This window comes from Hippocampus zosterae, chromosome 5, assembly GCF_025434085.1.
Source record: "Hippocampus zosterae strain Florida chromosome 5, ASM2543408v3, whole genome shotgun sequence".
NCBI lineage: Eukaryota > Metazoa > Chordata > Actinopteri > Syngnathiformes > Syngnathidae > Hippocampus > Hippocampus zosterae.
Genome location: NC_067455.1, coordinates 21,967,886 through 21,990,402, shown reverse-complemented (window position 1 = coordinate 21,990,402; position 22,517 = coordinate 21,967,886). Strand labels below are relative to the sequence as shown.

The 22,517-nt window shown below is 41.1% G+C and overlaps 1 protein-coding gene and 1 long non-coding RNA gene across 2 annotated transcripts in view; both read left to right on the top strand.

Annotated features, from left to right (window-relative positions):
* Positions 1 to 6,223: 6,223 nt before the first annotated feature.
* LOC127600232 (zinc finger protein 236-like) overlaps positions 6,224 to 22,517 on the top strand; it is a 36,478-nt gene continuing 20,184 nt past the window's right edge. Inside the window, exons 1-15 of the mRNA XM_052064586.1 lie at positions 6,224 to 6,398; positions 8,793 to 8,926; positions 9,514 to 9,678; positions 9,755 to 9,933; positions 10,134 to 10,264; positions 11,791 to 11,963; positions 14,646 to 14,768; positions 15,328 to 15,495; positions 15,646 to 15,826; positions 15,956 to 16,228; positions 16,447 to 16,650; positions 16,774 to 16,906; positions 17,138 to 17,398; positions 20,175 to 20,407; positions 21,489 to 21,590. Coding sequence (XP_051920546.1) covers positions 6,347 to 6,398; positions 8,793 to 8,926; positions 9,514 to 9,678; positions 9,755 to 9,933; positions 10,134 to 10,264; positions 11,791 to 11,963; positions 14,646 to 14,768; positions 15,328 to 15,495; positions 15,646 to 15,826; positions 15,956 to 16,228; positions 16,447 to 16,650; positions 16,774 to 16,906; positions 17,138 to 17,398; positions 20,175 to 20,407; positions 21,489 to 21,590 — 2,512 coding nt within the window. The 5' untranslated portion in view covers positions 6,224 to 6,346. The remainder of the gene's footprint in view (positions 6,399 to 8,792; positions 8,927 to 9,513; positions 9,679 to 9,754; positions 9,934 to 10,133; positions 10,265 to 11,790; positions 11,964 to 14,645; positions 14,769 to 15,327; positions 15,496 to 15,645; positions 15,827 to 15,955; positions 16,229 to 16,446; positions 16,651 to 16,773; positions 16,907 to 17,137; positions 17,399 to 20,174; positions 20,408 to 21,488; positions 21,591 to 22,517) is intronic.
* LOC127600402 (uncharacterized) lies at positions 8,000 to 8,674 on the top strand. The gene is made up of 2 exons (XR_007962347.1): positions 8,000 to 8,597; positions 8,628 to 8,674. It is a non-coding gene; the product is annotated as an uncharacterized LOC127600402 (long non-coding RNA).

The following is a 22,517-nucleotide window of genomic DNA, read 5'->3' as shown; positions in this document are numbered from 1 at the left end:
TAAGGCCGTGACACACAGAGCGGCAAAGGTGTGTAAGAGTACTGGACATAGATTTTTTTTTTTTTTGTCAGGGTTTATTCAAGGTCACAAACAGTCGCGGTGAATATCTGGCGAATGAATGTCTTTGCAACCGTTTGCAATGTTGAACGAACCCCGATGCAAACTCAATATCCACTACCCATGCAAACCTTCATCGCTCAGTATGATACAGGTGTTTCTATCGCTTCTCTCTGCCCCCAGTAGCACCTGGTGGGAGACCCATGGTAAGGTGCCTATTATCTATCCATCAATTCATCCATCCACATAATTACCAAGCTACCAACTCACCTGAATATGATTAATTACATTATGATTTGTGTCTTGTCGGGCGGCGCGGTAGTCCAGTAGTTAGCACGTCGGCTTCACGGTGCAGAGGTATCGGGTTTCGATTCCAGCTCCGGCCTCCCTGTGTTGAGTTTGCATGTTCTCCGTGGGCCTGCGTGGGTTTTCTCTGGGTGCTCCGGTTTCCTCCCACATTCCAAAAACATGCGTGGCAGGCTGATTGAACACTCTAAATTGTTCCTAGGTGTGAGTGTGAGCGCGGATGGTTGTTCGTCTGTGATTGGCTGGCAACCGATTCAGGGTGTCCCCCGCCTACTGCCCGATGACAGCTGGGATGGGCTCCAGCACCCACCGCGACCCTAGTGAGGATCAAGCGGTTCGGAAGATGAATGAATGAATGAATTGTGTCTTGTCTCCACTAGTCTTAATTTTTTGTAATTGGTTTTCTGTTAGCAATGGCTTATATTCATCCTGGGTGTTTGCACACATCAGCAGCACTGAGAATCTTGCCATGCAAGATTTTTACCTCACTGCTCCTCTCCTGTGGGAACGGTCACAGGGGGAACTGCCCGTGGTGACCGCGGCTGTCAGATGCTGTTTTCATGATGCCAAAGAATGATTGGTTATGTGGAGCTAGAAACTGGGCTCTGACACGCAGTGGGAAATCATGCCACACCTGGGAGAAGAAAACATTGGCCGAATGTGAAATCTTGGTGAACAGGGTCACTCTAAAGGTCATGATAAGATGTCATCTGTCTCATTGGCATTGAGTATTCAGTGTGGTCTTATACTGGTTAAATTGAGAATTTTATGGCTGAATTTGTTCTTTGTTCGAGAAGAGTATGAATGTCTGCTAGGCTCTGAACAACAACAACAAAATCACAGACTTGCCCCAAAAAAGCAAGAAATGAATGTAATGGAATTACATTGAAATTCATCCTGCACACGTACCTGAGCAGCAGATGTCATGCAGACATTTTCTAGTCTGACATATGTACTGTATATCCACATAGGTGGAAAAAAAAATAGCTGTTATTGTTACATTGTTTGATTCCTTTGCACACATCACTGGCAGGGATGAGTCCCTTTGACATGCTGCATGTTTCTACTTCGTGAATTCAGTATTTTGTCTGACAGCACTTTAAAGGAGGCTTTCTTACCCGCAGTTTCTTCTGTGGTTGAGAGGAAAGACATTTCATCTGTGCTGTGTGTTGCACATAGAGCAAATTTGACAATAAAGTTGACTTGACTTCAGAGAAAACCCACTTCCAACAATTTCACCGATTGATTAACCTTGAACGTGTCAAGAGGGAAGAGACCATAACCCATCCATCCATCCATCTTCCGAACCGCTTGATCCTCACTAGGGTCGCGGGGGGTACTGGAGCCTATCCCAGCAGTCATTGGGCAGTAGGCGGGGGACACCCTGAATCGGTTGCCAGCCAATCACAGGGCACACAGAGACGAACAACCATCCGCGCTCACACTCACACCTAGGGACAGTTTAGAGTGTTCAATCAGCCTGCCGCGCACGTTTTTGGAATGTGGGAGGAAACCGGAGCACCCGGAGAAAACCCACGCAGGCCCGGGGAGAACATGCAAACTCCACACAGGGAGGCCGGAGCTGGAATCGAACCCGGTACCGCTGCACTGTGAAGCCGACGTGCTAACCACTGGACTACCGGGCCGCCCGGAAGAGACCATAACAAATCATGTAATTCCACCATATTACAATGATGTTGATGTCTTGTTTTCAGAGGTAAGTTTGGAGGCCTTTGTGTAGCACTGAGGGGGCAGGCAGTAACACGTAGTTTTAAACTGTTGCATATACCGTACCAACTTGTTCACCAAAAGCCAAGCCACGAACTTCCCCTCATTGGCTACAGAAAAAGGAAACAATCTAAATTTGGACCGAAGCAGTTGGTAAGTAACTCATCAAATCCAAATGTGTGCTTAAATTCCTCACAGGACTAAAAATTGAAAAGGACTTAAATAAGCAAAGAAAGTGGTCATTTGGTCAACAAAACAGTTGTGTGTCATGGCAGTTGAATGTCACCCAAAGCTTTTATTGTCACAATTACTCTGAATATATGTCTTCTTTCATCAGTAAAACATATTTGCATAAGTATCATTTTACAAGAATGGTGAGTCATGTTTGAGGTCACAGAAATGTCAACAGGAACTACACTTTAAATACTCTGCCGTGAATACTAAATTTTAACAAACAGCACTTCTTGTTTACGGAGAGTTATTGCGAGCCTTATTCCAGTTTTATAGCCTCCACTAAATACGCAATGGCCAACACTCCTTTTGTGGATGGCAATTTGCATCTCGTAGATTACTCAATGGCTCTCCCTGCTGGCATTTGTGGGAAATAAACCACAGCGTCAAATGTATCGACGGGAACAATAATTTGATGATCAGACCATGACAAGATCTTAATTGTGTCCCTGATGTATTCATTTTTGAATTTACCTCGTAACAGAGCGTTTTATGGTAGCCTATTTACGAGCTAGTTATTGTTGTCTAGTAAGGTGCATATATGGCCTGCAATATGTGTCACCAGAAACCGAATCTGAAGAATTTATATTTGAATTTCAATCAGTAAACTGGAATAAGTGCATAAATGACATAAATTGAATTTGCATTGTTTAACATGAACCTTTACTTTTAAAAACTGAATCTTAATTGTGCAGGTTGAATTTGAATTTGTCACAAAAAAATTATTCTGTTTTATTTTTCACATTCAGCTTTACAACTACAAATTCAAACCTTTACCACACAGATTCAGTTCGCTTAACTTTTCACATTCAGTTGTATGTGTAAAAATGTTAAATTTCAATATGCAAAATCCCAAAACAATGACGGTGATCCAGTGGGTAGCGCGTCGACCTCACAGTGTAGAGGTACCGGGTTCAATTCCAGCTCCGGCCTCCCTGTGTGGAGTTTGCATGTTCTCCCCCCTCCCTGCGTGTGTTTTCTACAGGTACTCCGCTTTCCTCCCACATTCCAAAGACATGCATGACAGGGTGATTGAACACTCTAAATTGTCCCTTGGTGTGAGTGTGAGCGCGGATGGTTGTTCGCCTCTGTGTGCCCTGCGATTGGCTGGCAATCGGTTCAGGGTGTTCCCCGCCTACTGCCAAAGACAGCCATTTCATTTCATGTGCAATATATGTCCTGTGTGCAATACAAGCCTCAGTCCACACTACTTACTGCTGCTGTTGTTGAGTTTTGTATTTATTTTATTTTATTCTATTTTATTAACATTTTTCTCGAAATGTACTAAGGAGTGGCACCCACATTTCGTTGTATGCTATACAATGACAATAAAAGCGATTCTGATTCGGATTTCTAAAATCTGTGCCTAGCATTTTGTTAATACCCTATTTTACATATTAGTAAACATTTCAGTACAATCAGGATCATTTCTGAGGGACTTGTAAACTGCTGTTGTTGGACCTTTAGTGGTCTTGCTGGCATAGTACTGAACAACTATCCGCCCATATCAAACTTGCCATTAGGTAAAATTCTTGAGAAAGTTGCTTATCAGCACCTCTGATAGCAATCTCCTGAGCAAGTGCTTTGATGGTTTTCAGTTAGGATTCAGGCCCCACCACAGGACTGACTGAGACTGTGATCATGGACAGAATGACATCACTGTGAACACTGCAGCAGTAGTCTTAATCTCAGTTCTTCTGGATCTGAGCGATGCATTTTACACAGTTGATCGCGTGATCTTGTTACAAAGGTTGGAGTACCAGGTCCCTGACCCCGCCCTATAAGTGTTGAAGTCTTTTCTTATAGAAACTGTTGGTCAGACCAAATGGCAGTGAATTGTGGGATAACCTGGGGGACCATCATGGGACCTTTCCTGTTCAATTTTACATGCTGATCAAGAAAATTGTGCTTTTTGGATAAAATAGGAATCACTGAATTTGAGTACAAACGCATTTCCGAGCTTGCTTAGAGACACTGTAAATGAAAAAGGATTTTCGTTTCGTTTTGTTCGTTTATTGAACATAAAACATATACAGTAATAATTTGACAGAAAGTAAGGTAAGTAAAATAGTAAAAAGGAAAGAGAAATCAGTCATCATTCAACACAGTTATTATGTTCAAGGGAGTAGGATTTAAACCTGAGTCGCCACTAAAACAAAGATCTCAAAAGTACACAAACAACTTTGATTTGTTTTTTCACAAGAACCTGAGTTAATTTTAAGTGCACAAGGAGTGACTAAATTTGTGTCATCCGTAAACATGAATGGTGGATTAGACATATGGCTGTCGGGCACACCCACGATGCACAGGGGGCGCACCGGTCGTTTTTGCAGAGCTGCCACAACAAAGCATAATGAACTTTACTTTACTATACTGGAGCAACATGTTGACAAGAGGTGGAATTGTGAAGAGATTTTGTGTATTTGTGGTTTTTAGATATGATTTGAATGAATGATCCATCATTTGCAGTATGCAAAATGGCATTGGTCATCAGCGACAGTTGATTACTCTGATTGGCTGTTAACCCAACTACACTAAAAGCAAAGTAACAGCAAAGAATATGGCATTATTTAGTAAATGAATCTCCGTTCTGTATATTTGGGCTTTTTTTATGAAGTCCTGACTGGATGATATGATAAACAATAACTTCTCAGTTATAGAGGGACTAACAAGTATGTGAATGATGTGTGCGTCTACACCCGTATGGCTAAGCCCCCAAGCCTTGTGTCACTTTGGCCACCCCACTGAAAATATTCTGGATAGCCCCTATTAATTTGGCGATTTTAAATAACGTGCAGCCAGGACAAAACAGTTATATTAAAATCTTTGAGTGGCTTGATTTTTGTGAAAATATGCACATGAGTTCTTGCGCTGAATGTTGTTTGCTATTAAGCACTTTTATGCCATCTTTGAATAGGATTTTTTTTTTTTTGCAAGAGAGGCCTTTACATGTAGGGAAATCATAGTTTGTGTTTATTTTTTGTTTGTTTCAGATCCTTTGCCCGGGAGGAGTGGATCATTTACAGATGTATTGGATCATTAAAACATATGTAGATATGGTTGTGTAAATTGGTTGAATACAAAATCAAACAAACACATGTTTTTAGTCCTTATTGAAAATGGCACTTTTGTCATCCATTTGGTTAGGAACTGCGTGGTCCTATGTGGCCCCTCAGTACCATTGCTGTAGCATTGTGGGCATCTCGAAGTTATCCATGTCTTCACTACCCCAAAACATAAAAGTTGGCTTGAAATCTTGGGGTAACAAAAGAAGCAAACCTAAATGTTAACAGCCACGTTGAATCAATAACATCATGAGGCTTTTGCTATCTCAGAAGCACTGCTAGAATCTGAGGTTAAGGTCTACATCGTAGCTTACACATCGCTAGCAGGTTAGATTAAAATAATAGCCCTCTCACACTCTCTAAATCAACTCAAAGAAAGCTGCAAACCTGCACTGCTCTTGAAGCATGGCATGACGCCTTTTTATGGCGCTCGTCCAGCTTGGGCAACTTTGGTTTGATTAAAATGAATTACTTTTTAAAGTCTTGTGTTTGGTTACTTTGATGTTGTTGGTTTTAGATATCTTTGTTCTCTCTAATGTTTGTGTTTGAAGTCTTTAATGAACTGTCTTTAATGTCTTTGTGTAATTTTGATTTGGTATATTATATTATCATTATTATTATTATTGATCCTTTAGTTCGAGTCCACCAACACCTTGTAATTGTAATGCTTTGCCCTACACAGTGATTAAGATATCACTTGTCTGTATTCTACTCACATTTGATTACATTTATTTAAATCTCTTTGTGTATTACTGTCTCTTCCACGCTCAAGATGTTTCGTTGGCGTTTAGAAGAGGGGGAACACCTGCGGAAGCATTACAAGAGGTCAAACAGTAGATGTCTCCCTCGTCGTGCAGCTGTGCGTCTCACACTCCAGCCACTCCGTACTACACAGATGACACAGACGCCATTTTGAAAAGCAAATTGTTCATAGCACACCCGCACACAGAACTGGAACTATGCCGCGGGGCCGGCCTCGCAAACTGAGAGTTAAAAGCAACGACGAAACAGGTAATAAGTGCCAAATTGCAGCGAATAAAAAATATCGATTTTAGTCTCTCCAAAGAAACCGGTGGTTTTTGGAATAAACACTTGTATGTCGTATCTAACAACACTTAAATGTAATGTATATAGTCCCCGGATATAGTACTGCGGGTGGGCTTTGCTTTGTGCGGCGAAGGAGTGATTGAGGCGGAATGATATTAATAGTATTTCGGCGGCTCCTCTCGCTGCCTTCCAGTCCAAATAGGTGGCCGCGAGAAGTAGAGCTGCGGTGCTGATGGTCGAATTCGACGTGGGTGTTTTGAACTGTAGCGGTGTTTGTCAGCTATTTGCCATTAGCGTTCGATTGTTAGCGCTGTAGTGCTACAGCTAGCTTAGATGCTAAGTCGTTCGAATGGTGCCTGATGTTGTTTGGATGTTGCCAAACAGACTCGCGACCCCCGGCGAGCTGATGAATGTCTGGGAGAAGTTTCACCAACCACGTTTCTTTAATGTTTTGTCTGTTTTCCATCCATCACACAATACGATAATCGCTATAGCCTCGCACTGGTGAAATAACCGAGCTGTTGGCAAAACGTTGCAGTCGTCGACGTTTAGGACTAAAGTTTAACGACGACTATGAACTGAAGAAGCATTTGGCTGCGTATAAATCAGAGACCTTTATTATAACAGCGAACACAGTCGTGAATTTTTGACAATTTAAAATACAATGTCACAAGAGCAGCGCTTGGCAAAACGTTTGGAACATAACCGTTTGATTAAATGGACTATTACGTCCATGCATAATGAAACTGCTATAATTGCAACAGTGTCGTATGGTTACCTGAATAGGATAAAAGTATGGGAACACTGCGATACTTACAATATATTCATTCTGGCCCTCGTTATTGACAGATGTATTTAAAAAAGACAAACAATGCACTTTGAGGGGATGAGAGCATGGTGATGCATGCTGCTTTCATAATGAATAAATGACACATATTTCTGCCATCAGCCCAAATTCCAAAGAAATCTGTTGCGAATTTAAATGCGCCACAGCAAAACCCAGGTGGGAAGAGCAATAGTTAGTGTCATGCTCTTTGATGAGCTGCGCTTGGAGCTTCCTTCAAAACATCCCAGTACAGTATTTAAGAACTGGTGAAGTATTCTGAATTAATAATAGATCGCCTTTTAATTTTAATGGGCGGCACCCTAGAATTACTAGTTAAATAATAACCTGCTCTTTTTGAGTGTGCCACAAATTTTGTTCTCTGTATACTAAAAAAGGAGCAGAAGACTAATAATTCCAACACAAATACTGTCGATGTATAATCTTTTTATAATCGCCCTTAACGATGCTTTGTAAATGATCATGATAACCTGTTTCATGTATTTTCACCAAACCATAAATTCACATGCAGATAAGATGCATGTAAGTGATGGGCATCCATGTTTCTGTATTGCCTATGAACACAGGGTTTCATGGTGTCCTGTGGACACGCTGAGTCAGGCCACCCGAAGTCCACTGACACATTTCATAAATACAGTCGAATCAACACATTCTTGCATTTTAAATATTTTATATTCCGTATTTTGAGTTTATCCACTTAAACTGATAAGTAATCCATCCATCCATGATAAGTAATCCATCCATCCATTTTCCGATCCGCTTTATCCTCACAAGGGTCGCTGGGGGTGCTGGAGCATATCCCGGGCGTCTTCGGGCAGTAGACGGGGGACACCCGGTTGCCAGCCAATTGCAGGGCACACAGAGATGAACAACCATCCGCGCTCACACTCACACCTAGGGACAATTTTGCGTACTCAATCGGTCTGCCATCCATGTTTGTGGAATGTGGGAGGAAATCAGAGTATCCAGAGATGATAAGTATTCATTTGTCTTTTTTTCTGCACTGCGTGCATTTTTTCACACATAAGGTTAAATCGTTCCAAAAGGTGTGGCTTGAACAAGCTAAAGTCCAGAAAAAAATGAAATGTTAGATTTGGATTTTAAACTGCAATAAAACCCCATAATATGTAAAAGTAAGTACACCGAAGTAATATTTTCTTCACTGCTTAAAATTTAAGTATTAAATTATGCAGTACAAACATGGTTAAATATGAAACCATTGTTGAAACTTAGTGAATTACGTTATGATTACACTTTAAAAGGGCTTTGGTTCTGACAGGGTCTTCCCCCGATTATTGTAGGACACTGGAAGATTTTTGGTGGTCTGGTGCCTGACGCAGGGGAACTAGACATTGTAATATATGGAGTGCTATTAAAAAACAAAAAAAAAAAAAAACATTCTTCATACATGACCACAATACACAGCCATCACATCATCCTGTGTTTTTATTTCAAGTTAAAGCTCACTGAACTGAGATAAAAGTGGTCTGTTTTGTCTTTCATTTCTGATGCAGATGCAAATGAAAATAAGGTTGATGGTTTCAAAGATGGCGAAATCAAGGACAAAAAGTGCACAATATGTTCACAAATATTTACTACTGAAAGCCAGCTGCAGAGGCATCTTCGTGAGCATGAGATCAATGACAAGGTAAGAAGTAAGATCTGATGTACTATATCATACTGTGAAGATGATCAATCAATCAATACTTGCCAGCAGAGAACATCAGCATATTTGTAAAGATTGTTAAGAGTTTTAGGTCTTGGAGCTTTAGTTCAGATCAGTAAAATGTGGGACAATACAAGCTGCAGTATGGACTGTCAGCATGCAGCGGGTCATGTTATTTGGCAATTGTGAATTAACAACTAGTTTCATGTCCTGCTTGATTAAAAGGCCTTTATTACATAGTGTAGAAGTGGACCAGCTCATACAACAGCCAAACACAAGTGATCTGTCGGTATTAGGTATGATATATTGTACTTCCTGCTGATTACAATAAATAATTAGGGTTCTAAATTAACATCAGTGAACTGTTGGCAGTGACATTCGAATCTGGCATGATGTGTCTTTTGTGGCCACTCACACTATCTGGTATAACTGTTTATATCTAAGGTACCTCACCTTAAAGCCCTTAAAGCTGCAACAGCATGGGGCAGAGAAAGCAAAATGGATGCATTTGCAGGGACTCAATTTCTGAAATATTATGCAACATTTTGGCTTTCTGCTCTCCGTTCCAGCCTCATCGTTGTGACCAGTGTCCACAGACGTTTAACGTGGAGTTCAACCTCAAACTCCATAAGTCCACACACACAACCTCTGACTTCACCTGTCCTGTATGCAATAAAAAATTCTCCCGCATTGCCAGTCTCAAATCCCATACTATGCTGCACGAAAGGGAAGAGGTAAGTCCATTAACATACAAAATTGGTGAATGTAATACTGATTAGAGTGAACATTTCCCCCTTTGCTTTGTTGCAGAATTTGATCTGTACAGAATGTGGGGATGAGTTTGTTCTTCAGAGTCAGCTCTCTCTTCACTCAGAGGACCACCGCAAGGAGTTGTCTGGCATCAAAGTCTACACCTGCAAGACTTGCAGGAAGGAGCTCAAGACATCTGCACACCTCAAGGAGCACATGAAGTGTCACATCACGATCAGGTAAGGAAGCTTTAATGGTCAAAAAAATACGGGGAAAAATCAAAGAGCATGAGCCGTCTTCCAAAATAAATACAGATCAAACTGTCAACTCACTTGCTGTTTTATGAGGGCAAAGCATTATTTAACAGTGTTTAAGTTCAAGAATAAAACTTTGAATAGGCTCTCAAACTACAATCCATTGTTATTATCCCTTGTTACAGGCCAGTGTCTTCTAGCTCCAGAAATTACAAGAAAAATATTGATCGCAGTGGGTTCACCAACAGCTGCCATCACTGTGGAAAGGCATTCAAAAAGCCCAGCCAACTTGTCAGACACATTCGCATCCACACAGGTAAGCTACACACACGAAAATATGTTCTCCTCTTCCCAGCATTCACACAGAAAAGCACTCACCCGCACAATGCCAGGGTTTTGTTTGTACTGTACTAGGGCTGGGGGGAAAAAAGTCGACCAACAAAAATTGGCCAGGTAAAAATGTGTGCCTCAAAACTGTTTAAGAATTTAAAAAATGTGACATGCAACCAATGTATGGCCACTGTCGTGTTTCCACACGGACGTTTGTAACTTGTGGACGCAGTTTCCCAGCAACTTGTAAGGCGGTGTGAGAAATACTTCCAGGCCAGTGACAGACAGGAGTTAGGAACGTCTCAATTGCGGTAAAAGACATCAAATGAGCTCAGAAGTTCACGATGATGAAGATACCTAGGATTTGTGCTGACTTTAGAGTGAAAAGGGAGAAAATGTGTTTTTATGTATTGCTGCCAAACGGAACTGGCTGAGCTTGGAGCCATACATTAAGTACAGTATTTGCCCCTTTCCTGATTTCTGTTTTTTGCATATTTATCACATCAAACCGATTTTAGTATCACAGAGCGACAACCCAAAGAAATATAAAATGCAGTCTAACTTTTTTTCACTTCTAATAGCAGCCGCAAACTATTAATGTTGTTTTCACCATATTGCCCACATCCGTTTATGAATCAGACGGAATTCTCCCGCCTCCAAAATTATTACTTTTTCATGAGACCCCAAAAATGGCATCCTGATATTTGTTTAACCAATTAAGCCCCAATCACACTGAGGGGTGAACGATAGTTGGTGAAGGTAGAAAAATGCACGCTCACGGCAGAGTTCATCAGGGTTCATTCAGGGTCGCAGATATTTGGCCATGTTCGCCTAACGTTCGACAGAGGTTCACCAATTGTTTGAGAGATTTCTCTTGTCACAAGGAAATCTTGACCATGTTCAAAATTTACTTGCAGCAAGAAAAGTACAGCCAAGCGTCTTGCAACCCATTCACAAACTATTGTGACCTTGAACGAGCTCTGACGAGAATGCAGCATTCGCTGCCTTGAAAACACAATTGTTTGTCACTCAGCAGGGGGGGGGGGCTTAACATTGTATGGTGATGGAGAGCAACACCTACACATGTAGATTGACAAATATTATAGATATTTTCCAAATTGTGATCACAGGATGTTTCAGCCTGACTTGCCTGCATTCGGCAAGATGATTGCCTGCTGCACAGATGCAATACTGGTACTGATGACTAGAACAAAATGATCCTTCATATCTGCTTGAGGTTTCCCAACAAAAATTGGGAGCGTTAACACCAAAATGTTTGGCAAAATAAACAGATTATTAAATGTGGGAACATTGCCAGCACATACTTTGGTGTGTGATTGATCAGGAAATGGATTCTCTAAATTGCAGTGGAACCAGAGGGTCACACAAACTCATGACAATGCTCAGTATTAGCATTTAAATGTTGTCCTGTATAGATTTTTTTAACATGTAAAAAGAGTGGTCATTCTCTTCCTGCTACTCTTTCATGCGTCTCACCTCATCTTTACTTAGGTGAAAGACCCTTTAAGTGCACACATTGCAGCAAGGCTTTTAACCAGAAGGTGGTGCTGCAAACTCACATGGTGCGACATACTGGGGAAAAGCCACATCTCTGCATGTTCTGTCCAGCCTCCTTCTCGCAAAAGGGGAACCTACACTCCCATGTTCAGAGGGTTCATTCAGAGGTAAGAGAGTAGCAAAATTAATTTGAAGTTACGAGTGAACGTTTAGCAATTGCTTTTTTAGTTGCAAATGTCACGTAATCACAAAGTCTTCACCACGATTCGCTTTTGATTACAATGCCGAGGGCTATATTTTGATTGGATCAACACATCAATCCATCTATTATGCGCTACTCATCTGGGTTCAGAACCAAAATTTATAGAACATGTAAATGGTACAAGGTTTCAATGGCCTCAATCGGGTCTTGAAGTCCTAACCTGCCTGTTTTATACAGTATGTTACCCTGTTCCAAAACACCCGATTCACATCAGTGAACTTTACACATGCCTGATTACAATCCTGATCATTTTAGTCAGGTGAGTTGGAACAGCATTCTATGTAAAATAGGCAAGCTCGGTACTCATTCCTAATGGTAGGGCTATCTAAATCCAATCACGTGATCTGGAAAGCGGTGCCAATCACGTGATTTTCGGCTAAGCCGGGTGAAAAAGACCGATTATATTTATTTTCATTTCAAGGGGGCAAAGCTACAAAATCATCCAAATGTTGAAAGATCTTGCCAAATAGGACAGTCGTCGCTTAATTTTGTTTTTCACAATAAAAGAAAAATATATGCTCCACACTATAAGGCATTTCGGAGTATAAGGCGCGCCTTCAACAAATGGCCTATTTTAAAACTGTTTTCATATCGTAAGACAGAATAGGAGCTAGAACAGTGGCTGCGGTTGCGTTATGCATCCACTAGATCAAGCTATGCTAAAGGAATACAATACAAGACAGCTTTATTGATATGGCTCTTTCACAACCGTTGCAGCAGTAACACAGTGCTTTATAGAACATTTAGAATACTACATCCAAGAAATCAAAATATTGATCCATATATACAGCTTTATGTATGTAGAGCTTTCACAACCGCTGCATCTGTAACAAAGCGCTTGATAGAATATTTAAAATACTTTGTCCAAGAAATCAGAATATTGATCCACATATAAAGCGCACTTTCGGCTTTTGAAAAATTGAATGTTTTTAGGTGCACCTTATAGTGCGGAAAATACTGTATTTTAAAAAAAAAATTATTGGCAATGTCGTTAGTGACCGTAACGCAGCCGCATGCTTGCACACACACACACACACACACACACACACACACACACACACACACACACACACACACACACACACACACACGCACACGTCTCCTGCGCTGCACTCAGTTCTCTTTCGGGCAGAGGCAGAAGGGCGGGTTCGTCTGCATGCTTTGCCGTTCGAGGCAAGCCAAAAGATTCTTCTTAATATCTCTGGTATATAGATATTAAGAAGCCGTCTCGCTAAACGGCAAGAGTTGAGAGCCACGACAGGCACGTCAGCAATTGTGACATACCCAAATGACTTTACTTCAAATAGAAGTTTGATGAGTGTAAATTTTATGGTAACAAGCAAGCTTTTTGCCCACTGGGTACATTTGACAAGGTCATAAAGAGTGTTGTTTCTTAGTGAGAGAAGTCAGGCAATCGGCCAACACCTATGTAGCTCCGTAGACTCTTCATTTAACCTGCACCAGCCAATAAATAATGATGTAAATGTATCGTTTAGCATTGAACAAATTGCCTCAGTCTGTGTTAAAGCGTATACCTGTATAGGCGATTCAACCAAATTGGTGCCATTTGTGTCCCCTAGGCAATTTGATAAAAATATATAACTTAATAAAGCGTCCTGCACATTTTGAGTTTGTGTGTCATCAAAATTCAGGGTTAAAATATAAGGTAAATTTACAAAAACAGGTATAAGGTACAAAAAACAACCTGCAATGATTTGGTGGAATGCTCCACATAATATATAATACAACAACATATACTGTACATATATGCATGTACAATTATGTATGTGCATATCTGTATGTATATTTCTATATTGAGAAAAATCGTATGGACAACTCCCTTGTGAAAAAAAAAATTGTATTGGGATTCCGTATCAGCAGATACTTAAAACCAAAGACTCGGACTCATGTGCCAAAAAGATTGCTCGGGACATCCCTACTGTACAGATAATTTTAAAGTACCGTAATTCTATACACTGTATGCTATAAGAAAGTGAACAAGAAAGGTGAAGTGAAAGTGAAGGCGGAGTGCCGAGGTAAACGGTACCATATTTGTCTGTGGAACGCGAGCGGCAGTTTTGAAAACATACACATGACTTCCTTTTGCTGCCACTTAGAAAAACACATGGACCTTGAGCCCCGTTCACCGCTGTGCTCTAAAAAAAAAAAGAAACCAAGAAAAGAAAAAAATAAGAGAAATGCTCAGTATGCAAATGCCAGCAACAGGCTTGAATCTGGTACGGAATTTGTTTCCAGTGCGCTTGGGCACCTGCGCACAGCTTATGCGCACCCCAGTTTATTCCTATTGTATTAGCCTATATTGCACCAAAGTGAGAGCCGGGACCGCTCACAATAATTATTAAACAAATAAATATCTGCCAATGTTTACATTTACAAATGATCACTTTTACAACATTCCTTGAAAATCACAATGTGGCCTGCTCATGTGGTCCTTGGGGGCTACCTGGTTGCCCGCAGGCACTACGTTGTGGTGACACTTGACCTAAGGGTTCAACTCAAATGTTCAACTTAAAGGCAGTCATGTAATATATATTGTGGTGTTTTTTTGTTTTGTTTTTTTTTGTAGGCGAAAGGTGTGCCATTGTTCCCCTGTATGGACTGCAGCTGTGTATTTAAGAAGTTGGGCAGTTTGAATGCACACATCGGCAAGATGCACATATCTGTCATTGATGTACCGTCCAGCACTTTGGTAATAGAGTACAGTATTGTAGGGTGGAAAATATTTTAACCTGATTGATTAGACATGACGTATACTGAAGTACTTAGTGTAGTGTAAATGTAGTGTCTTATTTAGGTTCTGTGAAAGTTTCTTTCAGGGACCGAGACCAGCTTTTTGTACTGGTTTCACTGGTGCGCCCAAGGTTCACTCTCCCCCACAAAAATGTGCATCTCTATTCATTTTTGCAACACTGACGTGCCAAATTGAAATAAAATCCTGTCGCTAAGAACTGATGTTCAGGCTTGATTATTGCTGTCAAAGAAGAACTTCTTGAAAAATATGGTCATTATTGTGCATGTAGCTTGAAGTGGTGTAGACGAGGCATTTTCCCTTCTCATGTAGCTCAATAAGGAAGCAAAATAAAGACTTGCTGCAATGCAGTTCAATACCACCAGTACAGACTACAATACTGATGTCATTAGTGATGCTTATCATTGTGCACTAATGAGATTTTTAGAAGTTTCTCTTGCTCTGATTTCTTGTCCTTTATCACGCCTCCCATTACCCTTATGCCCCCCATGTCCCACAGGAGACAGACACAGCAGGTGCTGCAGGGTCAGATGGCACAGAGGCAGTAACAGATGTCATCCAACAGCTACTTGAGCTCTCCGAGCAAGTCAATGGAGAGACGGTGCAGCCGCAACCCCCAGAACCAGCTGTTGCCATGGAAAGCGCCATTAACCAAGACATCCTCCAGGTTAGTTAAGAACATTTCCCCCCTACACCAAATGCACACCCCATGTCAAGCCACACTCGTTTAAGCTCTAAAGTTAGTGGCATAGAATATTTTAAACTGTGTTCCAATATTGATTTTTGAGCTACGGTAATTAAAATTCTGTTTTCATAGCAAGCTCTAGAGAACAGCGGGCTTAGTGTAGCCCCAACTCAGAATGTTGATGCCAATGTCAGAGATACTCAGATCCAGACATCTGAGGGAGCAAATGTGGACTTGAAAAAAACACCGCTTCTGGAGAAACCTATCAGAGAAAGAAAAAGAAGCATTTTCAAAAAAACAATACAAATGCCAGGTATGGAAGCGTAACTGACTAATTTTGGACAAATGTATTAATTCAGCTAAAAGAGCAGATATTTATTTCTAAGTGCTGATCAAATAGCGGACTGAAATGCTCAGCTCTGTTGTCCACTTTTATTCCTAGGCTCCATCAGGGAGGAAAATGGCATCCGCTGGCATGGATGCCCTTACTGCTCCAAAGAATTTAAGAAGCCCAGCGACCTCGTCCGCCACATCCGCATCCATACCCATGAGAAACCTTTTAAGTGCAAACAGTGCTTCCGAGCATTTGCTGTCAAGAGTACACTCACAGCCCATATGAAAACTCACACAGGCATCAAGGCGTTTGAGTGCCAATGCTGCCTGAAGTGCTTCTCTACTTCTGGCAGCATGAAGGTACACATGCGACTGCATACCGGTGAGTATGTCTGCCTTATCAAAGGATCATGTTATGCGACACAAGAGGAAACGCTCATAGAGAGGATCACATTTTTGTTGTTGTTGTTTTTTTTGCTTGCACTGATAACTGATAACTTCCTCCTTCTCCAAACCGCTCGACAACCAATCTTTGTGTGTTTGCGTGTGTGAGCACAATTTTCATTTGTCAGTGTTGTCAAAATATAATTCTTCTTTCAGGTGTTCGGCCTTTCTCCTGCCCTCACTGCGATAAGATCTTTCGTACATCAGGACACAGGAAAACGCATATAGCGTCCCACTTCAAAAGCTTACAGCAGAAGAAGCACAGGTTTCCACGAAAAGCCAACAAATCCAAAGTGTCTAAGAGTAATTTACCATTACCTGACATCCCACTGCAGGAGCCCATTCTCATTACAGACTTCGGTAAGCGCATTCATCCACAATGTCGAACTCAGATTTGTTTCTTTACAAGAGTATAACACATTATTCATCTTGTTCATTCATTTGAGAAGCATGTCCTTAAATAATGTATTGGTTCTTTCACAGGCCTCATCCCATCTCAGAACCCTCGCCTGGCATTCCAACAGTATCTGGAGGTGGTGGGTAGCGATCGTCCATACAAGTGTCAGTTCTGTAATAAGGCATATAAGAAATCAAGTCATCTGAAACAGCACATTAGGTAAAATGAGTCTTCTAATAATATTTTTGTTCATTTCATTGAATAATTGTTTTGGGCTGTTAGTTAACATAAAACAAATTGCAAGATTAAATCTCATCTGAGATTGTGAACTTGCTGATAATGTTGTACATCTATGCTTGCTTTCTTCAGCATGAAGTAAGAAAAAAAACTGTCACAATCATGGAAACTAGATATCATTGTTGGAACTAATAGACAATTCTCTCACTCAAGGTCTCACACAGGAGAAAGGCCATACAAGTGTGTGCAGTGTGGTCGGGGTTTCGCCTCCTCAGGGGTTCTCAAGGCTCACATAAGGACTCACTCAGGATTGAAGGCATACAAGTGTGTCATGTGTGATACAACGTTCACCACTAGTGGTAGCCTACGACGCCACATGACGACTCATAGTGATCTACGGCCTTACATGTGCCCATACTGCCAGAAGACGTTCAAGTCATCTCCAAACTGTCGGAAACACATGAAGACACACAGGTTTGAGGGTTTTTTTTTCCTGTCTGTTCATCCATCCATCCATCCATCCATCCATCCATCCATCTTCTACCGCTTATCCGGGGCCGGGTCGCGGGGGCAACAGCTTTAGCAGGGAAGCCCAGACTTCCCTCTCCCTAGCTACTTCTTCCAGCTCTCCCCGGGGGATCCTGAGGCGTTCCCAGGCCAGCTGGGTGACATAGTCTCTCCAGCGTGTCCTGGATCTTCCTCGGGGTCTCCTCCCGGTGGGACATGCCCGGAACACCTCACCAGGGAGGCGCTCAGGAGGCAGCCGAATCAGATGCCCAAGCCACCTCATCTGGCTCCTCTCGATGTGGAGGAGAAGCGGCTCGACTCTGAGCCCCTCCCGGATGACCGAGCTTCTCACCTTATCTCTAAGGGAGAGCCCGGACACCCTGCGGAGAAAACTCATTTCGGCCGCTTGTATCCGGGATCTCGTTCTTTCGGTCACGACCCATAGCTCGTGGCCATAGATGAGGATTGGAACGTAGGTCGACCGGTAAATTGAGAGCTTCGCCCTTTGGCTCAGCTCCTTCTTCACCACGACAGACCGATACAACGTCCGCTTCAAGATGATGTGTATATACAGTGATCCGTCGCTACATCACAGTTCATTTATCGCTGCTTCAGTGCATCGTGTTTTTTTTCTTCCAAAGTACTGTATTCAGAAAAAATGCAGAATGACTCAGAGGTTTAGCACATGCCTGTACTGTACTGTGTATCCAACGGGCACTCATTTAAGGCGCATGATTGGTTCCTGGCGCAACGTCGACCAATGACAGCACGGTGGATTTATCCAGTGAGCTGATTGGCTCTGCATCTTTGCAGCCTCAACCAGCACCTGACCTTGTGTCTCGTCACGCTGTTGACTGTCTGACATACTGTCTCTTATGCACGGTGTGGGGTGGAATACAGATAATGCAGCAGCACTTCGACCTTCGTTCCCTCTCTCCGATACCGATTCATTTTCTTATCATAAACACATCGGCGGTGCAAGGATAGCTGGCCAGGAAGTAGCTAAGTAGCTGGAGACTAAAGAGCGTCAGAGCGTGAAGCAGAATGGTCTCCGAGTGAACCTCAAGCCTGTACAATTCAAGTGAAAGCCACCTTCGACGCCACCACCTCTCTTTGTCTCTTTGCCTCTCTCAAGAAGGCAATGCTGATGAAAAATTATGTTAAAACTAATTCACTCCCAAAGACGTATATCTGTATTTTCACACACCACACGTTCAACCCCAGATACTTTTATTTTCAATTATTCCAAGACCTAGGGTAAAAAAAGGTCTAGAATTGTCTGGGACTGCATGAGTTAATTACTCATAAGACAGTGGTGCCAAACATACGGCCCGTGGGCCGGAACGGCCCACAAGTAGGTTTGATCAGGCCCGCAGGATAATTTAAAAGTGAAAAAATGCATAAAAGACACGGAATGAATATTTTAATAAGGTGCAATTCAAGGAGTAGCCACAAGGGCACACACTGTTTTGATCAGAGTAGAAGACAACATTGTTTTGATCAGAGAAGAAGACAACAGCAGCCTCAGTCTGTCACTGAGACAGACCAAACACAGCAGACGCTATCAAGGACGTGAATACTTTATTCTTTACACATATTATAGCACTCTCCTTAGTTTGTAAAGTGTAGGCAGGGATTACATTTAGATTTTATATGCTCGTGTAAATGGTTTAAAAATTCCTTTCTTTATAAATCTCGTTTAATCTAAAAAGTGCATTACTATATTTTTCGATACCACTTTTTCAGTACAATTACTGCCTACAAAGGAACAAAATACTAAAATTGTCTGCCTTTGGACAGTTAGTGGGATCAGTTGCAATGCATATAAGATAAGATAAGATATCCTTTATTCGTCCCACACTGGGGAAATTTACAGCCTCCAGCAGCAAGAATGTATGTAGAAAGAAGAAAGGAGAAAGAGAAAAAAAAAAACAACAACAAACATCTTTCAATTAAATACAATATGTACGCAATGGATAAATCGCAGTACTATTTACAATTTTACTTCACATAATTTAATTATTATTATGATTGTTATTTTTTATTCATCAGCCTGACAGCAGTCGGTAGGAACGAGCGTCGGTATCTCTCCTTCTTGCAGCGCGGTATATGTGAATGATAAAAGTAAATTGCACATTTGTCAAAGAAAATTTTAGGTGCTTCATGAAATGTTTTGTAAAAGATATGTTCATTAAATTTCAACATTTTCCGAGTGTTCTTGTGCTTCTTTAGAACAAAACAAAGGAAAGACATATTGTTTTGGTTATTTATAGCAGAGTATGGTATAATTTTTAATGGTCCGGCCCACTTGACATCGACCGAGGCTGTATGTGGCCCACAATGTGAAATGAGTTTGATACACCTAGTATAAGGTTTTATAATTAGAGATTTGAGTAAATATGTGTACTGCTGTAGTATCAAATATGCAAAGTATAAATACTGTTTATATATTTTAAACATGCTGGTACCCACATAGACTGACACAAAAATTCCTGGTGTTGGGGGGGGGGGGGGGGGCGCAAACTCTACTTCGCAGTTCTTCACTTATCGAGGCCGGTTCTGGTCCCTATTAACCGCGTTAAGTGAGGGATCACTGTAATCTCCTAAACCTCTCATCATTGCCTCTCACAGGCAAAGGCCCAGAGACAATTACTCGATGCCGGCTCATCTTTCTGGCAAGATCACAAGTTGGTCAAAGTTGTTTTTAATAGACTGATTTTCCTCATAATCTCTCCCAAATCAGATACGAACTGGCTCAACAATTGCAGCCTCAGTCTGCTGAAGACCCACTAGAAGCTGACACGGTGCCCCACGATATGCAGGTGGAGATGGAGGGAAACTCCCTTCAGCAACCATCCGCAACTTCATGTGAGCAACAAAACATGCTGGGACTTGGACAAGCAGAGGGTGTAAATGGAGGCCAGCCGGTCACATTAGAAGCACAATTGACCAACCAGCCACTGGTGCAAGGAGAAGGTAACAAGAATGGTCACACATAATCACCAAGAGTATAGGGCGCTTGCACGCAACTCAAAGCGGTGCATTCTGGGATTTTTTGGGGGGGGGGGGGGCAGGGCATCAACAGGGATGAAAACCAGCATCCGGTGATGTCTTTGCCAAATTGGCTTAAGGCTGCAATTGACTGCAAAAGATTTGCAAATCAGTATTTCCAAATGAAAATTTGATATCAAATTCATTCATTCCATTACTGTTGGTCCTTTAAATAGCATGAGGCTATGTACAAACTGTCGTGATCGCTATATCGCTTACCTGATTTGGATGTAAATACCCTTAAATTAAACCTGAAAATGTGCAGTTAAAGCACATCTGATTTAATTTCAAATCTTATATAGTCGTGTTTAGAGCCAAAATGATGAGAATTGTTTACAATTTCTAATATTTATGGACCGTACTGTAATTTGGTTTTGAAGGTAAATTGTTTTGCATGTACTAATTCAGGGTTGAGGACAGCTATATTCCATTTTAGTGACTGTGAATAACAATTTTTAGCATTCGTTGAAAAATCTTTGAACCCTGAAAAAGAAAACAAAAAAAATCGTAATGTCTCCTGTCCTGCAGGAAGAGTCTCACCGACTTTTAAGATCAGGCTGTCACAAAGACATGTTGAATAGAGTCAGACTGCCTGATTCTTTCAGTGTGAACCTGGCTATGCTAGACATAATTGTTGTTGTTGTTTTTTAACCGTTATTTGAAATGATATGATCTGAACCAAGGATTTTTTGTTGTTGTTTCACCCCTAATAGTGACCCATATTTTGTTTGATGCTCATTTGAATTGCCGTTGATACTGTAACAGTTCTGCAACCAAACATGTCTCGTTGAGGTGATTGTTGTGCTTTGCAGCTAATGTTAGCTTTGGTTTTAATATCACAAAAAAGTAAATGTAATTTTTATATTAAATTCTCCTCACTTTGTAATTATTATCAAGTCTTTATTGTTCTCATTGTACACCATTTAATACATCCTCGACATCCTCCATATGTATTCTATAATTGGAGACTAAAGCCTCCTACGTATGTGATTTTCTGTGTTTACAGACTCCTATGTGACCACCCAACATGGTTTGCCTCAGAATATCACCCAATTTGAGACGCGAACACTCCCTCAGACCACATTTGACCAGCAAGCTTTAACACAAGGTGCATTCTGACAGATTTATTTATTTTTTGTCTGTGCAAATTAAAAATGCTCTCTCTGCTTTACTAGACCGAACATGAGATATGTCTGTTAATTTCTATTTGTATGAGCTACCACTTCACTGCTTTCTCGGATCAAATTCATTTGTTATGCGCTCTTTAATGTTACTGTAGGATGGGATATACAGTATGCGTCATACATTCACGGTGACAGCCTTGATTCACTGCTTATACAAGTGTCTGCTATAATCAAGAAGAGGAATTAATTCCTTTCGGTCTTTGTCAGTTTTTCACAAGACCACTAACATTTGTTTACTGCTTAAAACACAAGTTCCTTGCACTCCAAGCGGCAGTTCTTGCCTCACCGATGGACCCATTAGACCATAAGAGGCTTTTAGTGTTCAGTTGCAAACGTCGGAAGTATCGAAAGGCATTTGGACACTCCTAGTGAATCACTGTCAGCATGCAGATTGATGATGACAAATTGCTTTTGTGGAACATTTTCCAGTTTTTAGCCTGCATTAATTTTTAATCTCTAAATTCGGTGTGGTCTGAAATGCTGTTGAGCCTTGTAGAAAGCTATAATGTAATAATTTCTTGAAAATGTTAACGCTTGAAAATGTCATAAAATTTGTACCTTTAATAAAACCCAATAATGTAATGATTTCACCAATAATGTAACAAACTATCATGACTGATACTGTAATAATATTTTACCAATATTGTAATAAGGTACTGTACTGTAGAGTATATTGTTGGATTGATTACATGGCATAATGTTCATTTTATCAAATGCTGTGCCATTTTTACCCCAGATGTAATTGGCCGCAAATCAATCTATTTTTGAGTCATCAGTCCACAGAATGTTGTTTTAAAAGTCTTGAGGATCATCAAGATGTCTTTTGGCAAATGTGAGACGAGCCTTTGTGT